Consider the following 20,154-nt stretch of genomic DNA (forward strand, 5'->3'; position numbering starts at 1 on the left):
CGCCCGCTAGGGGAGGCGGCGGCGGACATGTTGGTTGTGGGCATAAGTATAGACCACGGCACGGTGGCGGCCGGTCTTTGTGAGTGTTTAAGCGACGCAGCGCATCCTCCTCCGGAGGAAGCGGCGTCCCAGGCTGAGAAAACGGCGAGACCGCCTGCGCCTCAGGGCGAGGCGCCCGGACCCCGCCCGCCATGGACATGGCGCCGCCCGCTTCAGCGCCCCGACGGCCACGTGAGAAGCAGCGAAGCCGCCGCCGCCATCTTGGGTGAGGGCAATGAGGCCTCCGCCGCCAACTTGAGCGCGGGTGCGGGACCCGCCGACCGGGGTCGGTGCGGGTAGACCTGGCGGGGAGGCCGCGGGCAACGGGGCGGCCCAAGCCCGGTGAGTACCTCGTGCCCTGCGGGGCCTGCTGCTGCCCCGCGGCTCGCCCGGGGCCGACTCGCCGCGGGGCTCCCGGGGCTATGAGGGATTCCCCTTCCTCCGCCCGGGGCCGTTTCCCGGCCCGTGGCCCCCGGGGCTGACCCCCTTCCCCCACCTCCGCCCCCCCTTGCGTGACCACCGGCCCCCGCTCTGGGTGGCCCGGGACCGGCCCCCAGCGCTGTCCCCTGAGGAAGGGACACCCTCCGTCCCACCCCCAAGGGCAGTTCCCCTGTTCCTTCCCTGGAGATGCAGTGCCTGGAGATACCCTGGAACTCCTCCTGGCCTGTCCCCTTGGGAGGGAACCCCAAAACCAGAGCTTTGCCCTGGCCCCATCCCCTAAGGCCAGGGTGCTCCCGCCTCTCCTGTTCCCCCTGACAGGCCTGGCTCCCTTCTCCCGGGGCAGCCCCTGCACACTCCCCTCCCTCTTGTTTGCTCACCTGTGGCTGATCACCTTTTCCCGAGCTCACCCCCATCCCGCCTGGGACCCCCATCCTTCTCCGCAGCTTGTTGAGTATCCCTGACCCCATCCTTGTCACTTTCCCTGCAGAGCCCTCCCTGCCCGAAGGCAGCGGGCCGGGAAGGGGACAGAGGGACCCTGGGCGTGGTCTGGGGATGGGGTCACTTTCCTCCCACGTAGTGTGGGGGGGAAACGTTTTCCTCAGCTGTCCTTGGAGAAGGGAGGTGCTGCGCGTGGGACTCGAGGGCACTGGAGCACGGAGCAGCTCCCGAGAGCTCGGATGCACTCGGCCGTGCGTGGCCTCTGTCATGCCCGTGCCCTCTCTGCGAAGAGCTAGCTCTATAAACGGATCAATCCTGTAAACAATTTCTCTCTCCCCGGGGCGCTGCCAGCCCTCGTGTCCTGCTTGCGGAGCATCATCTGGGCCCTGCGTGCCGGGTCGAGCCGAGGGTCCCAGGGATGATATTTCCATGGAGGCGTGTGGTGCTGACCCGCCTGAGCACGGGAAGCGGGAAGCGTCGTGGCTCTGCTTCCCAAGGCGGGGGGAGTTGTTTACAAAGCGACAGCCTGTGTCTCCAACGGCTCAGGAACTCATCCGGGGATGAGAGTCATTCATTTTTTTTGGCTCCGTTTTTCGAGCATTTTTCAAGCTGTCACAGCTTGGCAGGTCTGTAGCTGCAGTGTCAAGATTTAGAATTATTCTGTCGGTAATTGCTTTCTGATTCATCAAAATGATAGATGAGAGGGAAAATGACAAATAATCACAAGTTGGGGATCTTCAAGGATATCCCTAAAAATGTGACTGGAGAAGTGTGGCATGTGCGAGTCCCTTGTCAGGAGGTCACCTTTGCTGTCAGAGCATTTACGAAGAAATTCTCTTAAATTCAGAGTTGGAAAAAAAATCTGGATAACTGCAAAATCAGTCTGTGAACCAAATTGCAAAGGTGGTTTTAGATAATTCAGTCTTTGGCCTTTTTTTTGCTGGGTCTGAAAACAGGTATGATCCCCTCAGGTACTGACAACTGTCCTTTCCAAGAGTGCTAAAAGCAATAGATGGTTGACTTCCCTGCCTGAAGAGGAGGGCTGTGCTCTGATGCATGTTTTCTTCTCTCAGCTTCACCAGCTTGTCTAATAAAAGCTATTGCTGCTCTCCTACTCAGAGCCTCAGACTAGCACAGCTACGACTGATCTCTTACTTGTCTTGTTCCCTTAGTTACATTTCTAGAGACTCTCTTTGCCACAAGTCCCTTCATTTTCAGAAGTGCTGTGGGAGTTGTGTGGTTACATCTCTTACATCTCCTCTTTTCTCTCCTTTAAATGTTGAAGGTAGGTGACTCATCATAACTTCAGTTGATATTTCTCAGTGATCTCTTATTTAGCACAGAGCACCAAGCAGAAGATGTATCACAGAGTCAGAGGAGAGATGGTGATACCAGTGTGGATTTAAAAAAAAATAAAAGGCAGCACAGCAGTTCCTTGTTGCTGTTTCTTTTGTTGCGAGGGTAAGGAGGTTTATGGGCTGCCTTTCCAAAACCAGTGACCCTCCGTGGGCCTTTCCGTGCTCCTTGTAGCGCATGTGAGTGGTTTTCCAACGATAAGGGAATGTTCCTCACCACCACGGGTACAACAGCTGGCTGTGAGGCTTGGCTCATCTCCCTGGACAGGGAGGGCAAAGAGACCATTTGGAGCAAAAGATAAAAAAATGGAGAAGCTACAGTGAGGATATTCCAACAGGACCTGACTTCAGCTCAGCTGGAGCTGAACAGTGTTGTTTTGCAGGAGCCAGAGCTTTTCCAAAAGCAGTGCTTATTTCTATTTCCCTTTCTATAATGGCTTCAAACTGACAAAGAGCAGGGTTAGATTGGATATTAGAAAAAAATTCTTCCCTGTGACAGTGGTGAGGCAGTGGCACAGGTTACTCAGAGAAGCTGTGGCTGCCCCATCCCTGGAAGTGTTCAAGGCCAGGTTGGATAGAGCTCTGAGCAACCTGGTCTAGTGGAAGGTGTCTCTGCCCATGGCAGGGGGTTGAAACTGGATGATCTTTAAGGTCCCTTCCAATCCAAACCGTTCTGTGATTCCTAAGCAGACAAACACGGGGGGACTGCAGTGGTCCTTCAGTCACTTTGCCATTTGTACAGTATTCTGCCTTCAGAGGGCTCAGCAAACCTTCGGTGCCAATCATGACTCACCAGGATAATCGTCTTTTGTCTTTGTGCGTGTGTGTGCATGTCTTTGCAGAGGGAGGGAAGCGAAGGGAGTCTGTGAAGGCTGTGGATAGTAGGGCTGGAGCGATGTTATTCCTCACCTTGCTGCTTGGACTGTAGATGGAGCAGTGCACTGCAGTTCTCGGCACTGATGGGGATTTTGGACTCCCTGCTCGTTACTGTTTCTATACACAGCGTCTGTTTGCAATTTTGTGGTGTTACAGGGAAGGGTTTGGCTCTACTCTGGGTGATGTACAGTCTCTGTTGCATCTTCTCTTCCTCTTATTTTAGATCTAAGCAGCACACTTGAGCTATTTGAGTGATCTTGAAGGAAAGCAGAGTGATGCTGTGGAAGGACACTGGTCTGGGAACCAGCCAACTTGACTTGCATTTCCAGCTCTGCTGTTCTCTGGTGTGAAATGAGGGGCTTGTTGTTTAACCACTCTCTGCACATGTTTAATTCTAACTTCAACAGAGCTGGTCATGCTCAGCCTGCTTTGTAAGGCTCTTTTACATCATAGTTCAGGAAGCACCAAATGTTGTTGTTGAGTTATCTGGCAAACAGCAAGCACAGGCAGGAAAGGGTGGTTTAACTCTGTGTGCCTTCCCGCTGCTCTCCTTCACCGAGATCTCTTCCTGGTCCTCTCCTCCGAGCCCTTTTGGATCCAAGCAGCTGATGCTTGCTGTGCATCCCTCTCCAGCAGTCTAGGGTCTGGCAAGGGAAGGGATGCTGAAGTAGCAGCTTGCACTGTGTGGGCACCTGCGTGCACAGAGCCCTCAGGTTTGCACTAATAATGCTCAGCAGGTTCCTTGCTGCTTGTTAAGTGCCTTTGTTAATGCGGATGGTTTGGGCATGTCTGCCCGGAGTTCTTCCGGAGGCTGCTGGTCATTGAGAAACCCAGGCTGCCAGATAAACCTGTTGTCTTGTTTCCAGCCTGCCTGCTGCCAGTGCCTGTGTTTTCCCTGTCTGTAGTGCTGGAGCAGCCGTGCACCAAGTGGTGCTGAGGGCAGGACAGCATCCTTGGAGGAACAATGCCTTTCCCCCTGGTTTTGTTGAATACAAACGCTGACAAAGGGCCGTGCTGTGGTGGCTTCTTGGTCTGGTGTGCAACTGTCAGCTTGATCTGCTGCCACAGCCTGCTTTGTTCTGGTGAAGGTGTGGGGCTGAGGAGGGAAGTTGTATTGGAGGGTGGGAGATCCACTGTAAAGTGATGCTGTGGAGGAGTTTGCTGATGGGCTTTGAGAGGAAAGCCTCATTGCTTTGGAACAAGGCATTCAGAGTGGCTTTAGTCTGTGTTGCTGCTCCCCTGAAACCCCTTTTTAGCAATCAACTGTAATAAAGTGTTTTTAACTAGATGAGTGGTGACTGGTACATGTGGCTCCCAGTAACGCTAAATCCACCACGCTTTGTAATAAGGTTCCAGTGCCTGGGGTCTTTTGCCTAAAAATAGCAAAAAAAAAAAAAAAAAAAGGATGACTGGTAGGGGAAATCTAAATCAGAAGGAAACAAATGGCTTTTAATCTTTTCATCTGTTTCAGAGTGAAGGATGCCGAGGAGGAAGAAGCCCACGCAGGGCCTGGAGTCTAGAGGTCAGGATGGGGAGGAAGATGAGGATGAGAAGAGGAATTCAGCCAATGCCAAGAAGAAGCGCAGTTTTGTGGATGCATTTATTGTTATATCTGACAGTGATGGAGAGGTCAGTGATGGGTTTGGGGTGCCCAGAGCCTGTGCTGGGCCCTGCTGCTGCAGGACAGTGCCCGAGCAGCCTTCGGTGTTGTGCCAGGGTTGGGCTTTGCGCAAAGGATCTTGCGCCGTTCCTTTTCTTACATATGAGATGAATCAAATCCTATTTGACTAGGAAATGAATGGTGTGCTTCGTGAGGGTGAGTTATGAGTCTGGGATTTGATAACCAAATCCTCTCAGAACCGAATCTGAAACGTAATTTAAAAGTAACCTTTCCTCAATCCCTTTACAAATCTTTTTTTCATAATTTTTATTTGATTGATTTCCAGCTAAACCTTAGAAACATGATTCTGTATTATGTGCAAATAGATAAGAAAATGATTCAGAACACAGGCTTGTGAGTAGCTCAGAGACAGCCAGTGTCTAGTAAACTGATCCTGAATTACAGGAATCCAAGTTTGTAACCCACCTCCGTAGGGTGTAAAGGTGAATGTGGTGTGGGAGTGCCTGGCTGAGGCGTCAAGGCTCAGATCTCTGATCCCCAGCGTCGGCTTACACACATCAGCATTACTCTAAAGATTGAAATGTCTGCGTTGGTTACACGGGTGTTAGGATGAGCTCAGGAACTCCTGCCCGGGAGAAACCCGGAGCCCTGAGAACCTGTGCTCAACCGAGCGAGCCGCATGAGGGGAAATTATTAGAATCGATGTTTTATGTGTGACTCTTAAGGCTTTGCTCTGTCTTCCTGGTGATTTGGGATCCTAAGCTGCTTTTTGTAATTCCACCATTTTCAAAAGCGTTTCAGTTCACTCTCTAGCTGTAGATCTTAAATCAAGTCCCTTTTGCTCCCACATCTGCAGTGTGCTGCTCTCCAATAAGGCGATTATCATGTGAGGAGGGGAAAAGCACTAGAAATAAACAGTAAGAAGCTGTAGGGCAAACGATATTGGATGTTTTTTCTTCACATTGTCTGAGTTCTTTCCCATTGGGAAATTCCCTGAAAGAAATGGAACATATGGCAGTAATAGTTCAGTGGGGTTAAACCCTTAGCTCTGCAATATGCTAAGTTAACTTCAGATGTCTGCTGCATCACTGGCCTTTATGGTGAAACCTATAAGGAAAAAAGAAATCAGCAGCTATAAGAGCTGCTGCAGTACATAAAAGATCAGGACCTGTTATTGTCTGCAATTATTCATCTCAATGTGCACGTATCTGAAAAAGAGGAAACAAACGTCTCTTAAAACACATCTATAAAAAGGTTAGGCTCTCTCGCTGTTCTGTAAGTTTGTCTATAAACAATAAATTCTGATGGCATAATCGGTCATATTACAGAAAAGGATATGCTCAGAGAGGCCGTTAAAGAGCCAATTAGGTTCTGTTTAAGTGACAACAGTTCAGTCAGTTGAATGAGTGGATTTATTCAGTTCAGTCTCTTTCTGTGAGTCATCAGCTTACAGATCCAGTGCCATAGTCTCTTGTCGTGTTGTTTTCTGCAAAATCGAACGCAAAACTGTGATTTACTTGGGATCTCAAAAAAATAACTGTCTGCCTTCTGTAACTGTCTCAGCTCTTCTGTGTACATCAAGCTGAATTTCAATTCTGAACCTTCTAACTGTTGTTCTTGCTCTGGTAAGACCTTGTTGTGCGTTCAAGAAGAGGTGTGGGAAGCTCAGATCAATAGCAATTTTAGAGAACAATACATTCTCAATTAATCTTGCATCTGTTAGGACATGGTTCCTTATGAATCAAAAGCTACAAGGACAATTTGGGCATCATTGATTCGATGGCTTTCTTCCTTGGCAGTCTCTTGGCAGGTATCTATAGAACAAGTCCCTAGTTCTGCTTCCAGACCAGCAGATCTTGTAGCAGCTGCACCTGGAAAGCCTCCAGCTTCTCACTTTTGATGATCTTTGGCAGACTGCCTCTCCCAGGAATTTTTCAGTCATGCTGGATTATCAAGCTCATCCATGTTATTTTGCCAAGTTCTCTTTCTTTGCTCATGTCTATGCTCTGGCATCTGCAGAGCTGCATCAGAAAGAAGTTTTCTGGACGTGAGGCTTTCTGATCTCTGCTATATATAATCCTGGATTCGGGGAACACTTCTCTTTTTTTGGAAAGGGTTGGACAAAATAAGAACAGTCTCTCTGGCTCTGTGGAAGGAAGAGGAGATGACCTTCTTTGTGCAAACTGTGTCTCAGAAAACGCAGACATGACGAATGAGCAGAGTGGTTCCTGTCTCCCCCGGCTGTTTAAACCCTGAAGGGAATTGGTTGCCCACGCCAGAAGATGGGTGGTCATCCACAAATACACAATATTTCAAATAGTCCCCAACAGTGCTCTTTCCAAGAATAGCAATTCCTGGTCTGTCTCATGAGCCCCTTGCTTGAACTGGGCTGTTGGTAAAGACTCTGACCCTCAAGATTTTCCGAAGCCGTGTCTGAAACATGATTGTTCCCTGGCATCAGGCCTGGCTGAACGTGAGCACTGAGCACAGCCCAAAGGTTGTGCTGACCCGTAGACTGATTTGCAGCTTTTAATCCCAAAACACCACTGATCTGCTGTGGGAACTTCTGGAAGGGTCTGTTTTTCCTGGGTAGATCCTTTGTGAGCTTGGAGGGTACCTGCCTTCACTCAGAGTTGGCATGAAGTCTCACAAGCTCTTTCTGCCAGATCCATCAGCTCTGCCAGCCCTCGGGGAACATATGATGAGACTCCAGGGTGATGGTGCCATCTATTTCTGCATGGCTTGTCTTCCCTTTGGTGTGGAACATCCCTTTGCCCAAGTGTTCCTGTGTTTGGAGATACTTGCAGTCAGAGAAATCAGCAGCGTGTGTCGATGTTCCAGTTTAGATTTCGGCTGTGGTGCAGAGGGAGGTGTGTTTGGGCATCATCTGAAATACCTGGCCACTGCCCTGTCCTGTCTTCGTCAGCTGTGACAGTGGCCACTCACCTCAGGACCAGGCATGGCCTGAGGGACATCTTACTATGGAAAAGATGGGATGACAGTGCCCACCTGTTGTGCTTGAATCCCAGCTGGCAACTAAGTACCACATGGCTGCTTACTCACTCCACACCCCCCTTGCTGTAGTGGGGAGGAGAATTTGAAAAAAAGTAAACCTCATGGGTCGAGATAAGAACAGCTTAATAATAGGAACAAGATAAAATACCGTAATACTACTAATTATCCTAATGATAATATCAATAATAATTGTAATGAAAAGGAGGGAGAGGGGAACTGCTTTTTATGAGAAAATGTAGTGATAGGACAAGGAGGAATGGGGTCAAACTAAAAGAGGAGAAATTTAGGTTAGATATGTGAAAGAAATTCTTTACTGTGAGGGTGATGAGACACTGGAACAGGATGCTCAGAGAGGTTGTGGATACCCCATTCCTGGCAGTGTTCAAAGCCAGGCAATGAGCAACCTGGTCTAGTGGGAGGTGTTCCTGCCTATGGCAAGGGGGTTGGAAAGAGGTGATCTTTAAGGTCCTTTCCAACCCAAACCATTCTGTGATTCTATGAGTAAAACCCAAGAGAAACAAATGATTCATAATACCATTGCTCACCACTCACTGACTGATGCCCAGCCTGTCCCTGAGCAGCCATCGGTGGCTCCCAGCCCATTCCCCCCAGTTTATATGCTGGACATGATGTTCTATGGTATGGAATATCCCTTTGGCCAGTTCCTCCCAGCTTCCTGCACACCTGGTCACTGTCAGAGCACAGGAAGCTGAAGAGTCCTTGATTTATAGTAAGCACTGCTTGGCACCAAAGAACCATCAGTGTGTTATCAGCATTATTTCCATACTAAATCCAAAACACAGCACTGCACCAGCTACTGGGAATAAAATTAACTCAATCCCAGCTGAAACCAGGACACCAGCTCACACCACTGACCATCCGAGTGAAGCAGAGCCTCATGGGAGTATCTCTGCAGTGCCCTGCTGTCCCCACGGGCTCTGCTGGTGCCAAGGGACCTGGTGCCTCCAGTTCCCAGAGGACAATGCAGTGTGAGTTGGCTCTTGGGAAGGCTCCATGGCTCTGCTGCGATCACTCCTCAAAAATCAGTTTGATCTGAATCCAGACTCCTCACAGCCCGATGAAAACCCTTTTCCTTACAGAGTCTTCCCTCAGGAACTGCATGTCTGGCATGAGCCCCATTGCATCTTGTTGTTCAAGTCTCCAATTCCAGCAGGTTTGTTCTAATGAGCTGAAAGACAGCAAAGCTGAAACAGATTCTGAAGTCAGAGACTAATAAAGTAGGGTGTGATATTAATTTCAGCAGCAGCCTTGGCTAGAGCCAAACATTGGACTTCCAACATCTAATTGGTTTTTAAAAATAAATTAGTCTGGTTTTCATCTGCGTATTTCCCATGCAGGACGTGTGGTGTTTGGCTGTGCCCTGTTGTTAGATGGTCCCAACTGCTGTTGAGCAGTAAAATTACCCAGACCTTTCAACTTTACAGTCTGCACCATTAGTGATGGAGACATTCTGCTGTAGCCTTTCCTTCCCTGAGTCAGTAGAAGCTGATTTCTGTGGTTTATGATGTGGATTTGAGGGAACAGGATGTGGGATGCTGGCTACTGGCTTCCATTTACGGGCTTTTAGGAGCGAGTGGAGATGTATCTGTTTCTGCTGGCAGAGTCAGGTTCTCTTAAGTATGTGCAAAAGCATTTTTAAAATGGGAGTTTGATTTCCTGCTATCTGGTGAAACCAAGCAGGTTAAAAAATAAGGAAGAAGAATAGTGGCTGCCTTCCACTAAATGTGTAGGGAACTTTGAAAACCTGTCTATTTCTTGATCTGTGTACAATGCTGGCAGTGAAATTGCTCATAAGAGAGCATCATAAATTAAAATGCAGAGCCTGACACACAGGAAAAGAATTTGGCTGTTGTGCCTTGAATGGACAGCAAAGGAGAGATTCTCTCCAGGCTGGCACTGAACAGAGGTGTGCAGGTCCTACCTCACCTCTGCTATAATAATTAGTTTCCCTTGGAAGTTGTGTGTTGGAGATGACCTTGTAACTAAAGAGTATTGGCTGCAGTTTGGGAATATTTTAATTGATTAAGATTATTTTTGGACTAGTGATCTTATTAGAAAGGCAGTTGGTTGAGTGGCCCCCTGAGTTCCTATTATCCTTGTAGATAGATGAGCATTAAAAGGTTGGGTCAGGAAGAGCAAGCCCTGTTGTCTTCTCTGAATTTTTTTGGCCCCTTCGGTTTCTACCATCCATGCCTGCATTTATGCAGAGCACTTTGGGGCCTGCGGGGCTCTCTCCCAGCAGAGGTACAAACAGCCATAAATCCTAATTAAAAGGTATGTTTTATTTTCTGGGTTTAAAAATAAAGAAGATTTAAGAATTCTTGGAATTGAGATGTGTGTATATATTTTGGCCCATCAGGATTAATTGGATTTGCTTCAGCGGTTCTCTGCACCGTGGCTGTTCAGTAGAACGCTGCTGAGCAATTTAAACATCTTTCTCAAATGTATGAGGTTCGTACAACACGTGTCCTGCAATAATTTTGCTCCTGCCACTGTTGTAAATGTCGAGATTCTTCAGGACCAGCACAGAGAACCGAGGCACGTACTTGGCTGTGCGGTGGATCCGGGCAGCGCGCCCAGTGCCGGGTGCACCGTTCCACTCCAGAGCCCTGGAGGTGTTTGGGCCCCATCTTGTCCCGTGGTGTGTGTTGTAAGTGTTTGTCTCAGTGCACAGTGCAGGCACTTGCAGCCATGGAAAGTTTGGTGTGCTCATAAATCACATCCGTGCCCTGGAAGAGAGCTGCAGATGAGAGTGTCAGGGTTGACCTTCCAGCAAGTGCAAGAGTGATGGGGGAAGACTGATGCCTAGAGAGAAGAGCCGGGGATTTACAGAGCCTGCTAGGATTAAATTGCCCCTGTCTTAAGCTGGGGTGCATTTAGCACAGTTAGACAGGGCTTTGGGGGAGAGTGGGAGAGCTGTTGCTTAACCTTCTCCAGCATATAATCCTAGTGGGATCCTGGTGCAGTCTCACAGACTGTTTCCCACTTCCTCAGGTGTGGTCTGCTCGTGAGGTAAGTGGGAGGCTATTGCTGAGGCAGGCACTTTGGAGTAGGACATTCCTTGGCTTAGGGAAAACTCTGGAGAAGGGCGATATGCCAGGGCCCAGGAAGAGGGGATTTCACCTCCTAAATGTGAGCTTGGCATCCATCTCCTTGCAAGAGAAACTCTGGATGTGAAGCAGTTTTTCGAAGACATGGTGGCAGATCTTAGAAAGGGGGGGCATCCAAACCAGGCTGAGTAGGGAAGAGAAGGAATCAGTCATAGGAAAAACCACTTAGGTACAAGCATGAGTTTGTGTGGACTTGCCAAGTATGATTGCTGCTGTGTTGTGAGGTGCTTCTTAAGTCAGTGAAGTGAGGAATGGTGTAGGTATGAGGGCATGTAGAAGCTGTAATGTATTAGGGTTTCAGGAAACCACTTAATAGTATGTCTTGCAAAAATCTTAGTTGGGTAAATAATTCAATTTGGTCTAGATAGTAACATTCCTGCATTGAAATCCTGCTAAAAGACTGTCAGCAAGAGCTGGTGATGAAGAGAAGGGAGGCTCATCTGGGGGAGATGTAAGGCTGAGGCCAAGAGGATCAATATTAGGTCTGTGTGTGTTTTAACATCCTCATTAATGATCTGTAAGAGGGAGCAAGTGGTGTATATAGATTAATAAAATCTACAGATAACACTAAAGCTGGAGATGTCTGGAACAAAACTCAGCACAGAGGTGCAGTCCAAAGGACTTCACAGGCTCAGAAACATGGACAAAGGACAAAAGAAATTGATGACACTTGAAAAAAAATCAATGTATCTGTTTGTGTTAAAGTAGCCCAAGCCACGTGCCCCCATCTTGAACCCCTCTCCTGTCACAGGAGGTGGAATGAGGCACAAGTGTGTAACCAGCGTGTGTCTCACAGAGAGCAAAACTCACTGCAGCTGCAGAGGGAGTGGTGCAAAGCCCCTCCTGGCCAGGCATGAGTCTCTGCCTGAAATACTGGGTTTGATTTTAATCCTGCCTGATTTAGAGAGACAAATTGGAAGGAGCCCAGTGCCAGCCTTCAGTAATGTGTGTGGCCTCGCTTAAGCTGCTAGGACAACAACTTGCATAAATGTGTGTCATTTATTTCTGTGCCCAGTCCTGGTGCAGTCCCTGTGCTTAAAGCAGCACACATGTAGGTTGTTTGTAGGGGTATTGTTCCAAAGAGGCCCAAGACAACAAATTCCCGAAATATTCAAACTTCAAAAATGAAACACTTGTGGCAATACTGCCCAGAGAAGCTGTGGCTGCCCCATCCCTGGAAGTGTTCAAGGGCAGGTTGGATGGGGCTCTCAGCAGCCTGGTCTAGTGGAAGGTGTCCCTGCCCATGGCAGGGAATTGGAACGAGATGATATTTAAGATCCCTTTCAACCCAAACCATTCTATGATTCTATGAATACAATGAGAGATTGGCACGAGGAGGAAATACATATGGCTCTCCTGCCCTGGGGTTGTGTTAACATGGGTCTCCAAAAATAGGTAGGGATCCTAGTTTTGATCACCTGAAATTGTTTTGGCAGAGTTACTAGAAGCTGCATGGCAGGAAACAGTCCTGGCTTACAGGTGTGTGATGCTCACTTGTAAAAAGGTTCTGTTTTGAGTGCTTACAAATATCAATGTTTTAGCAAGGCCAAACAAATTCTCTCTAAAATCGTGGGTAGCAGGTGCAGTGCATGGTGGTGACTGGCATGAAGTCTATTGTCTCTCCTACTTCTCTGTTTATGTCAGTCTGTAACTCTTTTTGCTCATTATGCTTATCACACAGCTTTTAATAGTTACAGAATGTGTTTGAATTATGTTTGAAATTCAAATTTCACACAAATAGAGGCTTGTTCTTGAACCACTGTTTGTGTCTGAGTAGCTGGGGGGGAGGGGGCTGGTAGTATTTCTTACATATTGCATGCACTCACCATGTTTTTTTCCATTACAGCAGGAGTCAAAGGAAGAGAGTGGATTGCAAAAGAAGAGAACAAAACAGCAGCTGGATCAAACCAAGTTTGCTGCTAAAAGAAAAATTGCACGTAGGTCTCGATTGTGGGGCTGGGGAAGTTGTCTGGTGCTGAGCAGCTGTTTGTGTTAGAGATTATTTCCCTTGCAGAAAGGCTGTGATGTGGCTGGGGATGCAGAGCTTTCCGAGAAGACCCTTCTCAGGGGTAAATTTTGCCTGTCTGAATAGGCACACTGTCACTTGTTTTTTCCCTGGGCAGCGTGTGCGTGGACTGGTGCACTTCCAAAATAAGTGTGGGAGGGTGTTGGTACCTCACCAGGTTTCAAAACTGGCTGAAGCCAATCTGAAAGTGCTGTCAGTCACAAACTGCTTTTCCTTTCAGGCTCCTCTGCTGCTGCCTGTCCCTGAAATGTCAGGATGCTCTGACCTGGCAGCTGCCACTCAGGGAAGATCTGAGTCGCAGCTGACAGTTCTCTGAAATTGGTGGCTCGTGGCGTGGGGGCAGCTGGAGCACTGGCAACGCTGGACATCATAAGGAAGGGTCTTAAGAACTAGAGATTTGGGTGATGTCATTTTGCAGTTATATGGAGTATTGGTGCACCTCTGTCACAGCCATGTGTGCAGTTCTGGTCTCTGCATCGCAAGGCCATGGTGGTACATCCAGAGAAGGGCAGCCCAAGCCATGAAGGGCATGGAGCTGCCTTATGGGGAGAGATTGGAGAGCCTGGGGCTGCTTTGTTAGGAGAGGAAGGTGGGATCAAAGTTCCTATCAGGAAGGCAGTGCCTCAGCTGAGCACAGAGCCATTGTTTACAAGCTCCTATTAGCCAGGGTACATTGGTGGAAATAGCAGGAGATAGATGTGTTTGAAACAGGTGAAGGACAGTAATGCTTCACACAGCATGGAGTGAACTCCTGGAAGTTTGTGTCACAGGAGGTTGTGAAGGGGTCAGTATCAGCAGCTTTAATAAGAGATTAAATGCATTCATGGACAATGGGTCTAAGAATAAATGCTAAAGCGAACAGACTGGGATGTTCCTGTTTATATTCTGAATGCTAGGGATGTACAGGCAGAAGGGACCACTGAGCATGGCCATGTTGCCTGTGTTCCTGGTACAGCCCCGCCTGTTACAGCAGCCAGGCCCCAGGTCCCTGCTTGTGTTCCTATGCTCTGCAAGGCAGTAGTTGGTCCATCTAGCATGTGAAATTCAGGATGTTTTAAAATGGGAGAGGTGCTGTCTCCTACAAAACCCAAAGCAATCACTGAACAAAATGGAGCACACCAGTGCTCTGCGAGGAGCAGCAGTTGGGCTTGTCAGTCCTCACAGGGCTTGTGTGAATTAAATTGTTTTTAATAGAGGCCTAAGGCCATAGCACAGAACAGCCCAGCTCTTTGTGGGAGCTGAAGCCCACTGTGCGTATCTGTGTTGAACAAGTAAGATAACAAAAATCAGAAATGTGGGAAGAGTTCTTTTTCTTCTTTTTCTCCCAAAGGAAACAGGGCACCAAATAAAAGCTAAACCCCCCCTTGGAGAAGCCAGTAAAATGTGACCAAACATATGGCGTTAAGAACAGGGAGCTGCTGAAGTTGGATATCCTCGTTGCATCATTGAGTGTGCAGGGTTTTGGGAGCTGGTGCTGTGCAAAAGGTGTTTGGTGTGCTCCAGAAAATCCATGGGAGACAGAGCCAGCTCTCCAGCCATTGTGTAACAGAGGAGTTCTGCTGTGTTTCTAGATGCTGAAATTATTGATAACAGTTTTTCTTTTCCCGGGGCTAAAGCTGCAATTTTCTGTTGCTTAGTGTGCACGTCTGAGTTTGGGGGTGCCGGTGCCGCTCGGTCGGAGAGCGGGCGCTTGTTTAAGCACGTGTGATCGTGGGGCTGTTCTCATTTCTGGGAAGCTATAATTAGACTTTTGGTGTTTGCTCTTAGGCAAATTAAGATTTGAAGTAGTAATTATTTTTCTCAGTGTCTTTAAATAAATTCTTTGAATTGCGAAGCAAATTGGTCTTTTGTAAAGATTCGGTGCTTCTGGGTAGAGCAAGTTCTTTCTCCTCAAAACTGGAAAATTTCGGATATTGGCAGGCTCTGGTTATAAAGCATATCCTCCCATTTTTGCTTTGTTGTGGTTTTATTCATTTTAACCTAAAGCCATAACTAAAATATATCTGTGACGTTTCATCTTGACAGGATAAATGGAAATACAAAACCTAACGAAGTCTCTCTCTTTTTCTGGAGGAAGTCTGTGCTTTAAAGCACATTTGAATGTTTTTACTGTAATTGCTCTTTGGATATGTGGAAATACTGAGATCCCCCATTTCTGTTATATTTGAGTAAATCTCTTATTAGTAAGTGTTAGAACTACAACTAGTGGGGTTTTGCATCTAATTCACTTTGCAAATGTCAAAATGGAACATAAATCGCTTCACAAATTGCCGTATTAGCATTTAAAAAGGCTCTGAAATGGTTTAATTTGTTTAGGGCTGCAGTATCTTAAAAACAGTTTCTCTCTGACCCCTCCTTCCCATCTGTGGGTGTCTTGGATGCCCTGGTCTCCAGAGAGGCTCTGGGATTTCATGCTGCGTTGGGATGGACGTGTGACGAGTGGATTTTGGAGTGTGAGACGCGGAGTTCCCAGCTGGAAGTGCTGGTGTTTCCTCACGAGAATGGGCTCCTGTGAGACGAGCGATGAGTGTGAGTTGAGCAGGGTGGTCCAGATGGAGAGGGATCGTTCTTCCCGGGGGCTGTGGGAGCTCCTGTCCCTCTGGCATGCTCCAGGAGCATGGCTCGTCTCCGCCACACACTCTGAGCTCCCCGGGTCTGTTTGCACACGCCGGTCGGGGGCTAACGCGGCGCTCTGCATTTCTAATCATCATCAATTATGACCGCTGCAATCAGCATCAAGTTTAATAAAACACACGGTGCTGAGAAGTCATCAGTCCTGGAGCACGAAATACTGTCAGCTCCACTTAAAGCAGGTCAGGTCTGCTGGAAGACATGGGCAGAGCTGCTCTTTGCTCTCCCACCGTAATGCCAGGTGGGTTTAAACTCGAGATTTCCCCGTCTCTGGAGCACCTACTCAACTGGAACGTGCACTAAGTGCATCTTGTTTGTCACTGGTTTCTTTGCCAGAGGCAGCATTTGTCTGGCACATTCCTTGTCCCCAGAGGGGAAATTGCTGTGCCAGGGAAGGAGAAGAAAACAAAATGTACAGCAGTAGCTCGCCAAAAAATGTTTCTTTTTATTAAGCTTCATGGATGTTGATAGCCTGAACTGGCGAACACTCAGGCCCCCGTTGAAGCACGTGGAAAGTCGTGTGTTGTGGGACGCCAATCACGTGCACTGGTTTTCGTGCCCATGTTGGAGTTTGTAATCAGGATCAGGATCTGGCCTGATGGCTGTGATGGATTGGGCAGGGAAACAAATCAGCACAGACTTTCCAAATGCTTGGAAGGTGTTTAGTATTGTGAAAACAGAAAAGACTGGACGTGGCACTTAGTGCCACGGTCTAGTTGACAAGGTGGTGATCAGTCAAAGGTTGTAATCTCTGAGGTCTTTTCCAACCTAATTGATTCTGTGATTCTGTGCAATGCTGTGTATTGCTGTTGTTCTTGGGGATGGGATCCTTCTCCATACACTGGACTGTCATCTGCTTTCCGTTAAAGGATGCTTTTTTGTTTCCCTGGTCCCTCTTGGCTGTAACATCATAGAACGACTTTGTCCAAGGACAAAAGATCCCCACGAGCCCTGAGAGCACTGCAGTCTGCTTTCCCTTCAACCTCTTTCTTAATTTTAAAAGGAATTACCCCCCTCCCCCCCAAACCAACAACCTGAAACTAAGTGCTGATTTAGTAGGACACACAAAAGAATCTGAGAGTAATCAGAGCAGTCCAAAAATGCTTCAGATCCTGCTTGGGTGGGGAAGCACAGGGCTGCCATCAGCGAGGAGCTGGGGGAAGGGCAGAGCAGAGCCGTCTGCTCCGTGGATGCTCCTGGTTGCAGCCGTGCCGTCATGCACAGACTGTGCTACGGCCAGAGCAGTCCCCAGCTGCTTCCAGGGTGGCTGTGCTGCTGTGTTTGGGTGGCAGCTGGTAGGAAGAGGATGGGATAAAAAATGGGAGCTTGCAAGTTCTGAATGCTTTATCCAGGGAAAGGTCTGTCTCCGGAGCTGGCTGCAGTGAAGGCATGTTTTGTGCTTGGGCGGCCTCCCTGTTCAGTGACATGTCTTAAAGATGTTGTAGCCCGTCGGAGAGCGCGAGCCTTTGGTTCATGCATGAGATGGCGCGTGCAGGATTCTGCCTGGAGGAGGGAGCGGGTTCTGAAGGAAATCTGTCAATTTGTTTCAAGTGAGAAGATGTATTTTTCAGCTCCTGAGAGTGCTGTTGAGTTGTTTTTCAAGCTGCACTCCATTCTGCAGGCGTTGTATATTTTAAGCATAGTGGAAGTGTTAGATTGAATCTAAGTAAATAAGTGTTTTCCAGAGTAACTAACTGCTTTGTTTCTAAATAGCCAGTCCAGGCTTTTGGTTTGATTTGAGCGAGGAGTATTTCAGGAAGAAATTTTCTGCTGAAATAGCAGTTACAACTGTAGGAAACCTGTTTCCCATGCATGACTGACTTAGTGATGCAGTGGAGTGGTGATGTGAGCAGAAGGGGGATGTATGCATGTGAAAGATCCTCTATAATACCACCAAGCAAGTAACATTATCCTCCACAGAGCTTTCCACCTGCAGCTCAGGGTGAACAACATGTAGCTCTTTTTCTCTCAGGTAGGTCTCCTGTGGTATTGCAGGTATCTATGTGTCAGAAGGCACTGAGGTGTGCTACTGGTTAGTAACAAAATGTCTTAAAGAAGATGTGTTGTTTATCCTGCCTTGCTGCTGATCTGTCTGATATAAAAATGAGCACACTTTGGAAATCTGTCCTTTTTCTCTCTCCTTGAACATGAATTCGGCACCTGCAGAGTGTGTTGTTTGATGCCAAATAAAATATCACGTTGCAGATAATATACCCAGGGAATGGGAGCTTAGATTGCTGTAGAAACCTGAACTGAAGTTCCTGACCTGGGTTACCTTTCTCATTTATTGTTGCCTGCTCAGTTTCGGTGACACCTTTTCAGGAAAGCTGAAGTTTAGATGTTTTGCTCTGCATTCCTCTTGGGGAGGTGGGACCCTTACGTGTTTCTCCCAACATGTTGGATATATGTTGGGTGTTTACATACATCTGCAGCTGTGACTTGACATTATCCTATTTCTTCTGCTGTAGAGATGAGTGAAGAGGAACAGTTTGCACTGGCCCTGAAAATGAGTGAGCAAGAAGCCAGACAAGTGAACTGTCAGGAAGAGGAAGAGGAGGAGCTCTTGAGGAAGGCCATTGCTGAGAGCCTTAGCGTAAGTGTGCTTCTGTGAAGAGCCTTACTAGGGTTCTTCAGCAGCACTGCTTTCTGTGCTTGCTTTGCCACGCTGCACAAAAGAAGGTTTTACGGGAGGCCTAGTTATTTCCAGCACAAGCTGGAACAACAGCAGTCACGGAGTAGTTGCTCTGGACTGCTCCTAGTGAGAGGGACATGTAAACTTCAACCTTAGCTGTTTTGGGGTACCCAGTTCTGATTGGGGTAGGGGCATCTGCAGTCAGGATGATGGCTGCCAGCATCCTGTGGGAGACCTTGGTGTACTGTGCTGATAGAGAACACGCCTCTAGGAGAGCCAACATTTTGTTTTTCAGAGCTGTCAGCCCTCAGACTCCTCTGATGTGACTCCTCAGTTGTCAGAGGACGCGCTGGGCGCACGAGGCCAAAGCCAGCCCGCCGAGAAAGAAGGCTCTGAGATCCTGGGAGGTCTGGCACTTTGCCCTGACACCCCTCGCTCTGAGTGCAGCTCCCACTCACAGAGCTCCAGAGCTGATGGGAGTGGACAGTTGGATGTCACCCGGAGCCCCCGGGTAGTGTTGAGGAGGTTAAGCCAGGAAATCATTGAAAACTCACTAGTATCCAGCATAATAGTGTCTCCGGGGAAGGACCAGGCTTTGACAAGGTCAAGTGAAAAGTCTTCCTCACCAGCAAAAAGTGATTCGAGTAACATGTTACCAAGAACTCTCAGAGAGGACTTCATCTCATTGAGTCCCACCTTTGGCAGGGTGGCTTCAGGCTCCTGGCGACTGACACCTCGCAGATTGTTCACAAGCCCCTCCAGCTCCTCCGAAGCAACAGGCCACGAACCAAAAGAGCAGCTCCTGCCCTGCACTGGCCATTCTGTGGGAGAAGCAGGTGCCGGGAGCTCAACCACGCTCTGGAAGAGTGGGACCACAGAACAGTGTGAGAGCCCCAGGAGAAGCAGTGGAGGGGCAGGTACCAAACACACCTCACAGCCCAGGCACCCTGCCAAGGTCTGTGTTTCCACAGAGCAACTAGAGCAGAACGAGGCGTCCGACAGTACCCCGGATCTTTGCATGCTGACTGCGGCAGAGGAGAGGCACAAACAAGAGGAGGCGAGAGACACAGTGCACTATTACTGGGGCATCCCCTTCTGCCCCAAAGGGGTGGACCCTAACCAGTACACCAAAGTCATCTTGTGTCAGCTGGAGGTTTACCAAAAGAGCCTGAAGCAGGCTCAGAGGCAGCTACTGCATAAGAAGGAGTTTGGTAACCCAGTTGTGCCCAGTTCTTCCTTGACCCAAAATGAGCTTGGGAAAGGAGAGGAGATAAGCAGGGAGAACGGGGTTGCTGATGGTATGGAAGATGGAGATACAGAGGGGCAGGAGTCTGAAAGCATCACCTGGCTCCACCCTTCAAAGAGGAGGGAGGCAGAGAGTCCAGGGCACAGCATGGAAGAAGAGAAGAATTCCACTTCTGATGATGAACCAACCACCAGCTACTGCCAGGTAAGAGCCTCACCACTGACCAGAGGTTGAGCAGCCCTGCTCTTCAGTCTGTTTTACAGTTCAGTCCCTTCTGCAAAGCAGGTGCTGCTGTTTAATGTCCCTCTTAAATTTAGGGACTTCCTTCCCTAGCCACACAACTTACTGTGGAAGGGGGAGAAGTGTGCAGGCTGTCACCCAGCTCACACACGGTAGGGGCCATCATGCAGCCTGACAGTCATTGTTAATGCACCAGAGACAGACACATCCAACTGATCCTTCTCAGAAGGATGAAGCCTGTCAGTGTGTCAGGGTAGTGAGCACAGAGGTGGTCTGACCACCAGCAGCTCTGGTGAACCAGTTTATAAACCCTTGGCTGCATGGGGAGCTCTGCATTTCCCTTCACAGTCAGAGAATGTGGGTTTGTCCTTGCAGCACAGCCTTTCCAGTTTGCCCCTACTCACTCCTGTGCCTCTGTACGTGCTTCACCCTTGGAAGTTCTCTTTTCCTTCGTGGTCCTGTG

General features: G+C 48.5%; 1 protein-coding gene across 6 annotated transcripts in view; it reads left to right on the top strand.

Moving 5' to 3' along the window:
- The first annotated feature begins 55 nt into the window (after window positions 1–55).
- Window positions 56–20,154, top strand: part of UIMC1 (ubiquitin interaction motif containing 1) — a 40,096-nt gene continuing 19,997 nt past the window's right edge. For 4 of the 6 annotated variants that reach the window (XM_064671863.1, XM_064671867.1, XM_064671866.1 and 1 more), the window contains exons 1-5: window positions 272–381; window positions 4,621–4,778; window positions 12,763–12,853; window positions 18,042–18,166; window positions 18,501–19,655. In XM_064671863.1, the coding sequence (XP_064527933.1) occupies window positions 4,629–4,778; window positions 12,763–12,853; window positions 18,042–18,166; window positions 18,501–19,655 (1,521 nt within the window). In that variant the 5' untranslated portion in view covers window positions 272–381; window positions 4,621–4,628. The other 2 variants (XM_064671864.1, XM_064671865.1) reach the window with 2 other exon arrangements.

This window comes from Pseudopipra pipra, chromosome 15, assembly GCF_036250125.1.
Source record: "Pseudopipra pipra isolate bDixPip1 chromosome 15, bDixPip1.hap1, whole genome shotgun sequence".
Lineage (NCBI taxonomy): Eukaryota > Metazoa > Chordata > Aves > Passeriformes > Pipridae > Pseudopipra > Pseudopipra pipra.